Source organism: Epinephelus moara, chromosome 9 (genome assembly GCF_006386435.1).
Source record: "Epinephelus moara isolate mb chromosome 9, YSFRI_EMoa_1.0, whole genome shotgun sequence".
In the NCBI taxonomy this organism is placed as follows: domain Eukaryota; kingdom Metazoa; phylum Chordata; class Actinopteri; order Perciformes; family Serranidae; genus Epinephelus; species Epinephelus moara.
Genome location: NC_065514.1, coordinates 20,081,395 through 20,091,686, shown reverse-complemented (window position 1 = coordinate 20,091,686; position 10,292 = coordinate 20,081,395). Strand labels below are relative to the sequence as shown.

At 40.0% G+C, this 10,292-nt stretch overlaps 1 protein-coding gene across 2 annotated transcripts; it reads left to right on the top strand.

The window, feature by feature from the left end:
- Window positions 1–90: 90 nt before the first annotated feature.
- On the top strand, window positions 91–4,431 carry car15 (carbonic anhydrase 15). Of its 2 annotated transcripts, XM_050053265.1 has the most exons (8): window positions 91–898; window positions 1,026–1,055; window positions 2,932–3,108; window positions 3,178–3,323; window positions 3,426–3,518; window positions 3,598–3,664; window positions 3,758–3,918; window positions 4,012–4,431. In XM_050053265.1, the coding sequence occupies exons 1-8, from the start codon at window positions 847–849 to the stop codon at window positions 4,234–4,236; spliced, it is 951 nt and encodes a 316-aa protein (XP_049909222.1). In that variant the 5' UTR covers window positions 91–846; the 3' UTR covers window positions 4,237–4,431. The 2 variants fall into 2 exon arrangements, with proteins under 2 accessions (XP_049909222.1, XP_049909221.1); XM_050053264.1 differs by having other exon boundaries at window positions 2,932–3,323.
- The last annotated feature ends 5,861 nt before the right edge of the window (window positions 4,432–10,292 follow it).

The following is a 10,292-nucleotide window of genomic DNA, read 5'->3' as shown; positions in this document are numbered from 1 at the left end:
ATATGTAATGCATTTCTAAATACATAAAGAAAAAAGTCAAATATAATTGTAAATAATTAACTAAATATAAATTAAAATAATTTAAAAAATGTAAATATATATTAAAATAAAGAAAGAAATGAAAAGAAAGGAAGAAATAAGTAAATAAATTATAATTTATAATAGTAAATAAATAACTTAATATTTTTTAGAAAAAAAACTAAACCTATCACACATATCTGAGGTTTTATAAAATTATAATCGATCTATATATAATACGCCCTTAACTCAAAGGGCTTTACTAACAGCTGCAGTACATTAATATTTGAAATAAAGAGGATGCACTTTCAGTACTTAAATATTACTGTGGTGGATAATGATTAACTCAAAGGGGAAACATTAAAAGCGTATAAAATGTTATTTCACACAGTGATGGGAGGGATTATTTTTTTCTTTAAAATTTGAATGTCTCCACATTATTATTTTTTTACTATTAAGAGAGTTACAGGTGTAAATTTCTATACCCTCCTTATATGCAGCCATATATATTCCATCCCCTTCTAATTCAGTGCGCTACACATCCTCTGACATTCCCATGAGATGAATGGCTCTTGTTGATGGTCACTGGGCATCTATGCTGGCAGCAGCAGGAGGGGGAGCAGGGGGTGAAGCTGTCCTGCATCAATGAGCCTGTTGATCAGAAAAGACCACTAGACTGGTAATGACACGCTTCACTGATCAGACCAGGAGAAAATAAAACTCAGCTTTCACCTCCAGCTCCTATTTAAGCACGACGTCTGTCACTGATCCGCAGTCTACCTCACATACCGACACCTGTCCTGAGTCACCGGGCTGTGGGATCCTACGATGATTTGGACTGCTGCTCTCCTCATGATTGTTATTTCTTACGTTAATTCAGGTGAGGGTCCAGCTCCAGTCTCAGATGGCAAAGACTGTATTTATTACATTTAATTTATAAATTCAAGCTGATTAAACAAAAGAAGAAAAATTATGCTTGCCAACATTTTGATATTTCTATATTCCAGACGACTACTGTTATGATGAGCCCCACTGTGGTGAGTAACTGATCTTATTTTATAACATACAGACATTTAAAGATTATGATCTCCTATTGAACTGTGAGTGGTCTTCATAATATGTTATCAATGTGACTTCTTGGTACATAATTAACTGGCCTATGGGCGACATTATACAGCTGAAACAGATTATGATTTTATACAATTAAAGTTCTGTTTCTAGCAGTTTTAAACTGTAGCTGTTAAAATGAGGCAGTGTCTTCTTGCAACCTCTTCAGTACAATGTCTTTCTCCTCTAACCCTCTCAGATTGTGTCATTTGAACAATTGTTTGCAAGCCTCAAGAGGCGAAACTGTCGAGTGCTTCACAAGAAAAATGCAAAGATTAGAGAAAAGTCAGAAAAAGTAAAGAAGACAAAACCCACTACAAGGTCCATTTAGGAGCTGCTCTGGAGCTTTTGATTGTATTATGCAATCTTCCTCAACAGTTGGTTTGCACACTCTTCAGCTTGGAAACTGTAGCTGTTCACTTTTTGAAGGTCTGGTCTCAGAATCAACCACATTTTTGCTCAGTCTTGTCTCTGTTTCAGTCAAAGAGGACTTTAGATATTATTTTGTTTGTATTTGTTTGCTCATAGAAAACAAAGGAACACTCCCACACATAAAATTAATCTATCAAATGCCTTTTGATTATCTTATCAAGACCTGTCTCATGGTACCCTTACAGTTACACACAGTACATATATGGTAATCAAAGAGGTGACAGAAGAGGAAGCTTCATTGTTTTCTGTGGGCGTTTTTATGGAAATGTGGAGCTTTCAGAACAATCTGAGGAGTGCCCACTGTTTGCACGTTCCACATTTTATCATAAGTGTGTCATACAGTGTGGGACTCACACTTGTCTGGTCTTGACTTGGTCTCAACCCCATAAAGTGTTGGGCTGTGTCCGAACTTCCATACTGATACATATTGCTATTTAATAGGCTAAAACAGTAGGTGAGATTTTTTATTATGTCCAAAACCTTAAGATAAAACCAATATATTATGGTGTTGGTGACGTGAATTCCACCATTTTGGGTGAAATGTTAGAGCATGCAAGCAATGGACACTACAGCGGCATAAATATCCCACAATGCAATGCAGTGAAGAACAACATTAATAACAGACAGTGACCAACAGCTCTGTAACGTCAATGACGCTTCCATTTAAGTGTATGTAAGAGTTGTAAGATTTTGCTAGGCGTAATATAGTTTTAAAGATATTTTTAAATTAGTGGTAGAGCTGGAGTTGGCACTGGTTACTGTGTCTACTGGTCTCAAACCAGCAAGGAGGCTCTCAGGAAGTGGTGTGGTAATCACAGCTTAGTGCGTCCGACAAGATACATACTACTGTTTATGTACACAAAAGTATGTTGGCCAATAGTATACACATTGGGTATGTAGCACAGAGTATGTGATTTCGGTCTTTGTCTTGATCTATTCTGGTCTTGGTCTGGGTTTAGGTGACTGCAACACTGCATGTCATGACTGAAAGCTCTGGAACAGCTACTAAATGGACATTGCTGTGAGATTGTTTTGTCAGTTTCCAAGATCAAGAATTAACTTTCAGTCTTAAACTTTAAGCCAACATGGACGAGAAGTCCTAAAAGTCATAAAGTTGTTCGATAACGACTGAGAAAACTCCATCTGAGGAAGATCATGTGATTTGATCAAAAGCTCCAGAACAGCTAGAAAATACACCTTCTGGTGGAGTTTAAGCAACATGTTGTACTGTTTCTGAGGTCAAGAATGAACTTTAGGATTCAATATTTTCTGTCTTTCCTGTCACAATAATCATCTTGAGATTAATAAACACATCTCCCGTTCTGTCTTTCGTTGGTGTATTTGGTTCTCATGTGGTTTCCCCGCCACCTTTAGATCCTTATGCATGGGGAGACATGTTCCCCTCCTGTCACCCTTTACTCGAAGAACATCACTCTCCCATCAATCTGGACTATCAGATGACCAGAAACGAGTCTCTGGGACCTTTACACCTGGAGGGCTTCGATGTGACCCAAACGGGCCACTGGACACTTAAAAACGACGGACACACTGGTAAATACACTACAGATATTGTCATGTTTGTTATTGTGTTGGCGATGACACGTTTGTGGTTGCTCTCAGTCATTCTGCAGGTTGGCAGTGGCATGTCAGTAAGTGGTGGAGGTCTTCCAGATGTGTACCACACCATCCAGCTGCACTTCCACTGGGGAGGCCTGGCCACGAATGGCTCGGAGCACACGGTGGACAGACGCAGATACCCGATGGAGGTACAGTATGGTCAGTAGACAGCTCTACACTGTCACCAACCAACTGTTGCAGCAGGCTGGTTCAGTGCAGCCTCCCCTTAATGTCTTTCTATTTTATTCTAGATGCACATCGTCAATATGAAGTCCATCCATCCAAATCTGACAGCGGCCTTGGAAGATCCAACAGGACTCGCCGTTCTTGGATTCTTCATTGATGTCAGTTAAAATAAATTTGTTCTGTATATTCAAGCATTTGTAGCGTACAAATACATCTTGATTTTATGCTTTCTTGCAGGTTGTTTACGCAGACAATGTGCACTTTGGACTCATATCACAAAAGCTGTCCTCTGTGGCTTACAAAGGTTGGAGGACACTCGTAGAGAAAATTCACTCCTGTCTGCTGATTGTGTTGTTTGTAACTCTGTTCTTATCACGGCTGTGCATCCTCCCTCAAGGCCAAACCACTAAAGTCAAGCCATTCCCGCTGATGAACCTTCTGCCAAAGCACAACATGAGTCAGTATTACCGTTATTATGGCAGCCTCACCACCCCTCCATGTTCTCAAGTGGTTGTATGGACTCTGTATGAAGTCCCCATCTACATCTCATGGTCTCAAGTAGGTCTTCTCAGTCTTTCTCTTTCAAAAACAACATATAAAAAGGTTTCCTGTGTGCTGCAAATAATCAGGGTTTTTATCTTTTCCCCTCAGCTGGCTCAGTTTACCTCCCAGATCTTCTCCACTGAGGAGGATGCCGAGCTGGTGACACCTCTGCAGAGAAACTTCAGACACATACACCCTACCTTCAGTCGCATCGTCTCCGCGTCCAAAGATGCCAAACTCCTCACAGGGATGGCCAGTCATCCCCTCAGGTCAGCTGTGTCACTGCATCTGCTTCAAATCGTTTTGCTGGGAAGCTTCATCTCTGGACTTTAGCGCCACGTTAAGTCCAAACCATGAAACACTGCAATGACGAACAAAGATGGAGTCACTCAGTTTACCCCAAAATGACATTTAGATGTTTAGATGATGTCCAGCAAAAAAAAAAAAACTGTGAAGAAAAGTACTGTAAAATGTTTGTTACTAAATGTTTCATGATTGTGCCCCACTGTCTCTGCAGGATTAACTCCATTAGTGCATTCAAAAATGTAATAAAATACATCTTGTTACTAACAGGATAAAATAATGTGACTTGAGCATTGATTTGTGTTTTATTTGTGCATTTATGGCTGTAGGCCTGCACTCATGGCTTGTCCTTGAAAAGGTAGCCTACAATCTTAACATAGATGGTCTTTTTATTTGTTTTTGGTCAGACATTGTAACTCCAAAAATATAGAGTGCCCCAGGAATTAGTCCTTAACCTGGAAATGAGTTCCCAGTTCCTTCTTCCCAAAGTCAATATTTTTTTGAATGGATTTTTAGTTAGATGCCTGAAATAAGGTCTGTGGTTAACACAAGCTTAAGAGACTGTCACGTTCTCCTAAATTTTGAAGCTTTTATGTGTCTTAAAAAAGGTGGTTACTATCAAGAGGCTATATGAGACGACAGAACGTCATCAAGCCAAACATGGTTTTACAGCTGTGTTATTGGGGCGCTGTTAAGTTGACTGTGCTGAAGCCTAATTTTAGCTCTTTACTCCTTGAGACTGTAATTAGGCTTTAAAAATTATAAAAGTGGCGTCAATTGAGGTGCCTATTAACTGACCTGGTAGAGCAGGCATTCCATGTACAAAGGCTGATACAGATCCCTGCCACAGCATCTGCTGGTTCGATTCGACCCAAGGCCCTTTGCTGCATGTTATACCGCTCTTTCATCCTATATGTGTCCTGTCAAATAAAGGCAAAAAGCCCCCCAAAAAATCTTTTAAAAAGTGGCTTTCATTTGTGAAGATAATGCAAGTATAACCTTTGTTTGCCATAGAGCTTATTTTCTGCAACAATCCAAAATCATATGGAAAAATCCCATTGGCTTTTTGATGAGGGAACCAGAGGGATGCTAACTAAGTGTAAGTCTACTGAAATACGCTATCCCTGGAGCACTCGATTACAATAGCTATGTTTCCATCCAAAAGTGATTCCAATCACTGGGAAATCCAAGTAACGCCCCTGTGAACACCTGACCTGCACGGGGCCTACAGCTAGATTTGCCTCTTGGCAAATATGCGTAAGGACAGCAAATGCTGAAAGGTTGAAAACAGGTAGTTTATTTATTATATATACTGATAAATAATGTTCATATTTGTTTATTAACTGGCCCCCAGTCTCCTGTGAGTGGCAAAACAAGTTAAGTATCCCTGGTCTACAGCTATGTTAGCGGCTCTGTGGGGCTGTACTTCAGCTAAATGCTAACATTAGCATGCTAACTCGCTTTTTTTGTACATGCTAACAATGAAGATACTAGCATGTTGACATTTAGCGGGTATAATGTTTTCCACCTTCACCATCTTTAGTTTAGTGAGCCGGTTCACTCGTTCACTTCAAAGAGCCGGTTCAAAGACTCGGCTCGTTCGCGAACGTCACATCACTACATTAGCATGCTAAGGCTAACTAAACTGCTATGGCTAACTAAGCTGCTTAGCTAACGTTAACACAAAGTGCAGCTGAGGCTGATGGAAAATGACATTACTTTTGCATGTATTTGGTCATAAATCATAATATTGGATAAATTAAAAGCTTGACCTGATGATGGCACTAGATTAAAAAAACTCCAAATATTTAAATAAAAAACAAAACTGTTATAGTGGTGTTAGCATTGTTAAAAAGAAAGGGGAAGGCAAGTAAGTGTTGATCATGAAGGTAGGTTTAAGTAGATTTGGCTGTTGTTCACATTACGTATTTTAATAACAAACATCTCAGATTTTCAGTTAAAAATAAATGCAGTACGTAGTCTTCAAGTAACATCAAGTTATAGTGATAATAATAATAATACGCCTTTTCCCAGACTTTTTGAAATATCATAACAGGAAAACCACAGCTGTAATTAATAATTTTAATGAGGGCTGAAATCTGTTCAGCTTTATTTTACATGCAGACTCACTGATACATTTAAATGGAGCAGAGCCATCGTTAATATCATTAGGGGAGAGTGGGGTGAGATGTGCCAGTTTTTACTTGAGGTGACTTTAAAGAGAGGGCATGGCAGTAATGCGTCCAACTAAAATATGTACCTTATATTTCAGGATGTGGGGCATCCCTGGGAACAACCAATTTGGATCTTAAATAAATTGTTTAAAAAATATGGCTTTCCAAAAAAAAAAGTGGTCTCGTGGCACAATTTGCCCCCCAATGCCGGGTGAGTTGTGCCTTTGGAGAAAATACGTTGGGGTAAATTGTGCCATTGATTACTGAAGTAAAGAACATTTTCATATCATATACTGTAATGCTGTATCAAAGCAAGACAAATACAATACCAAATTACTTATTAAAGCTTTTTTTTTAATAACATCAAAGGCCAGTTTTAGCAGTAGATAACATGTCGAATACAAGAAAGATTGGCTAGAAGTAAGCCTACATAATATTTATAATTTTCAGGATAAAATTAAGTTAAACCTGAACAAAATCAACTGCAATTCTCAGAACCAGGCTACAACACAACATGCCACTTGTCAATGCTGCAATATTCTTCAACAAGGCCTATTTAAAATGTTAAGAACAAAATGAAATTAAAAATGAAGGCTCCAGGTCATAAATGTCAACTCCTGGCCAGTAGAGTGTGTGTGTGTGTGTGTGTGTGTGTGTGTGTGTGTGTGTGTGTGTGTGTGTGTGTGTGCGTGTGTGTGTGTGTGTGTGTGTGAGAGAGAGAGAGAGATAGAGAGAGTGTGATGGCTCCATAGCTGCAATCTTCTTCAACAAGGCCTATTTACAGACCTTCCCCTGTTGCATCTCTCTCACTATTCTGTCCAACTCCATAAGAGGGGTTGAACCCCTGTCTGTCTTCCTTTTGTAAAGGCGTGGCATTGTGTCTTTTGGTCTAAAATCAAAAATGTCACATAATTTGCCATTGGCACAACTTAACCCAGGCCTTTTGGCACAAATCACCCCATCCCCACCATTTTAGCAAACTTGTATCATCCAGCAGTTTAGAGCTAACATCATGCTAACAGTATGGCCTCATATTGTAGCTTACTAAAGCACTAACTCATGTATGAGATGTTTTCAAACTTATCTATAATTGTTCAGACACAGCAATCAATAAACCATGATCATAAAAAATTCACTTTGAAAGGCAAAAAACAGTTTTTTGGACTTAAATCTGCTTACCTCTTGTGCCATGTGCCTATTTTCTCCACAGGCTAAGTAAAATAGATGCCTCTTCAAAAATATGAGGTCACATGACCAATTTCTTCTATATTTTTCTAGAAACAAGGGGTGGCACAACTCTCCCACTGGCACAAACCACCCCACTCTCCCTTACTGTGCTTTTCCTACTATGACATGTGAGGATGTCTGCTTTGAAAAAGGCCTATTGGAGAACACAGAGCTCATCAAGTAAAGTGGAGGTAATTGTCTGCTAATGAGCTGGCTTTCCTGCGTCCAACATGCAAAGCATTCATTTGCCAGGATCCACCAGCATCAGGGTAACCCAGCAGCATGTAGAGAAGAAATTCAGGCTACACCGAACAACTGCAAAAACACCTGCAAGAAATAGTATCAAATATATGTGGATGCTTAAATGTTAGATCACAGTTTTACTTTTCCTTATTTCCTGTATTCAAACAATAAACATGTATGTGTTACATGTGCTGTTGATGTTTTTGAGTAATGAGAGACATTTCCTGTCTCTCCTTGCATTGTTTCCATTGGCTATTATGCAAATAGGCCTTAGTGAGTTGTAAATTTGTGGCTGAAGTGAGTCAGCATCGACATGACATGTTAAAATAACACAACCCACCAGGCACACACACCGTCTGTGCCGCCAGTAAACATGAGTACAAGCGGTTAACCAGAATTTGCCTGTTAAACATCAACAGCGCAATGATAAAAACATGACATCATGAGTTGGAAACAAATCAAGAGGACACAGTTGGAGTGATAAAGCTCGACCAATCAGATCACTTGGTGTGGAGGTGTGTGTTCCTCTGTTCATTGCCTGCTCTCGTCCCATCCTCTCTGCTTGTGGTTACACCAACCTCCTCCCGTCATGGCCTCGAGGCGGCACACTCACACACAGGCCACACTGTAAGCCTTTCTCTCTCACTGGACCATGTGAGGCCGAGGTTTAGCGAAGGTGACGTCAGGCTGCAGATTTTCACTGAAACCAAACACAGCAGCAGCTGAATTCACTGAAACAACAACACAGCATCAACCAGAGGAGGAAATGATGGGTGAAAGCAGCAGAGCTGTGACCTTTTATACTCTTTAGGCTCAAGTCAAACGTACAGTATGTCAAAAAAGTTAGCAGAAGCTCTCTAAAGGCCTGACTTGAGACTGCAAAGCAAAACGTTCAAATGTCAAGTTTTGAGCTGGTAAAATCCTGGAGCATAAAATATAAAAAAGTGGTGGATGTCTGGGGATCAGACTGACCTTTCACTCGCAAACCTGCTTCTCTGATGTGTCTAATCTTCACACAGACATCAGAAGTATATATTTTCCTGTTTATCAGCCTTAATTGTTTTGGTGTGACTTACACAGTGTTGGAGATACTGGCTGTAGAGATGTCTGCTTTCTCTGCAATATAATGGAACTAGATGGCACTCAGCTTTTGGTGCTCAAAATGCCAAAAAATACATTTGAAAAACTTCTTTGAAAATATCTTGTTATGAGCAATTTCATGTAGGAACTATTTTCTTTCTATCGAAGTACACCCACCAACCATATTACTGCCATAGACCATTTAAAGTAATAGACATAGCTACCGCACTGTGGTTTGTGGACTGCCATTTTGAAGCCTCGAGTTCTGCATTTCGGCCGTCACCATCCTGTGTTTTTGAACCAAAAGTGACCATGTTTGGACTCACAATGCTTCGCAGACAGCCTGTCAATCAAGTATTCATGCCCTTAAAGGCTCTCTAAGTCTTCGTCAGCTTGAAAAGTTTTTGTCACATACAGCAAACATCTCCTCATGATCCGCTAGCTACATGTCCTCTGAATATGCTGTGGAAAAAGTCTGGCCTCTGTAGGCAGCCCAGCCTCCGCAAATGGCAACAAAAACATTTGGGTCCAGGCTGCACCAACCAGCCAGCACGAGACCAGCGAAAGCAAGCACACACACATATGAACGTGGTGCCCATGCCTCATGGTCTCATGCAAGCGCGCACACGTGAACGCGGTGCCCAGAGAGGCAGTTAGAGCTACAGGCTACAATGAGGCTAAAAGGCGAGTTAGCTCCGTTGTGTTTGATAACATTGTTGAACGTAAACACAAGTCAAGTGTTTTTGTTGCCATTTGCGGAGCCTGGGCTGAACTTTTTCCACAGCATATTCAGAGGACATGTAGCTAGCGGATCGTGAGGAGATGTTTGCTGTAGCCTATGTGACAAAAACTTTTCAAGCTTAGAAAGATTTAGAGAGCCTTTAAATATGTGTAACTTTAAGCCTTCATAAAATGTAAACAGGCAAGTTATATACTAAAAAAATCCCCCCTGCACAGTTGTGAGGAATGACATTAGCTATAGAGACCAAAACTGTTTTTTGTACCAGGCTGTAAACATGTTTATTTCTGCTGTAAAGTTGGGCGTTTTAACATAGGAGTCTTTAGGGATTGACTGCTGGCAGACATCTCTACGGCTGATATCCCCAACACTCTGCAACTCACGCCAAAAAAAATCTAGACTGATAAATAGCACTACAGGTAAGAGGAAATATATGTATCTTTGATTTGGGGGTGAACCACCACTTCCTCCTACTTGCACCTTGACTATAAATACTTTTGCCTCAAGGATCAAGTATTGACCTGAGACTTGTTCTGACAGAATTAAGACTTGCCAAAAATAAGTCAAGTGTTCTTGGTAACAAAACTCAATCAATCCTTCCACATAGTTTCTCATTTCTGAAT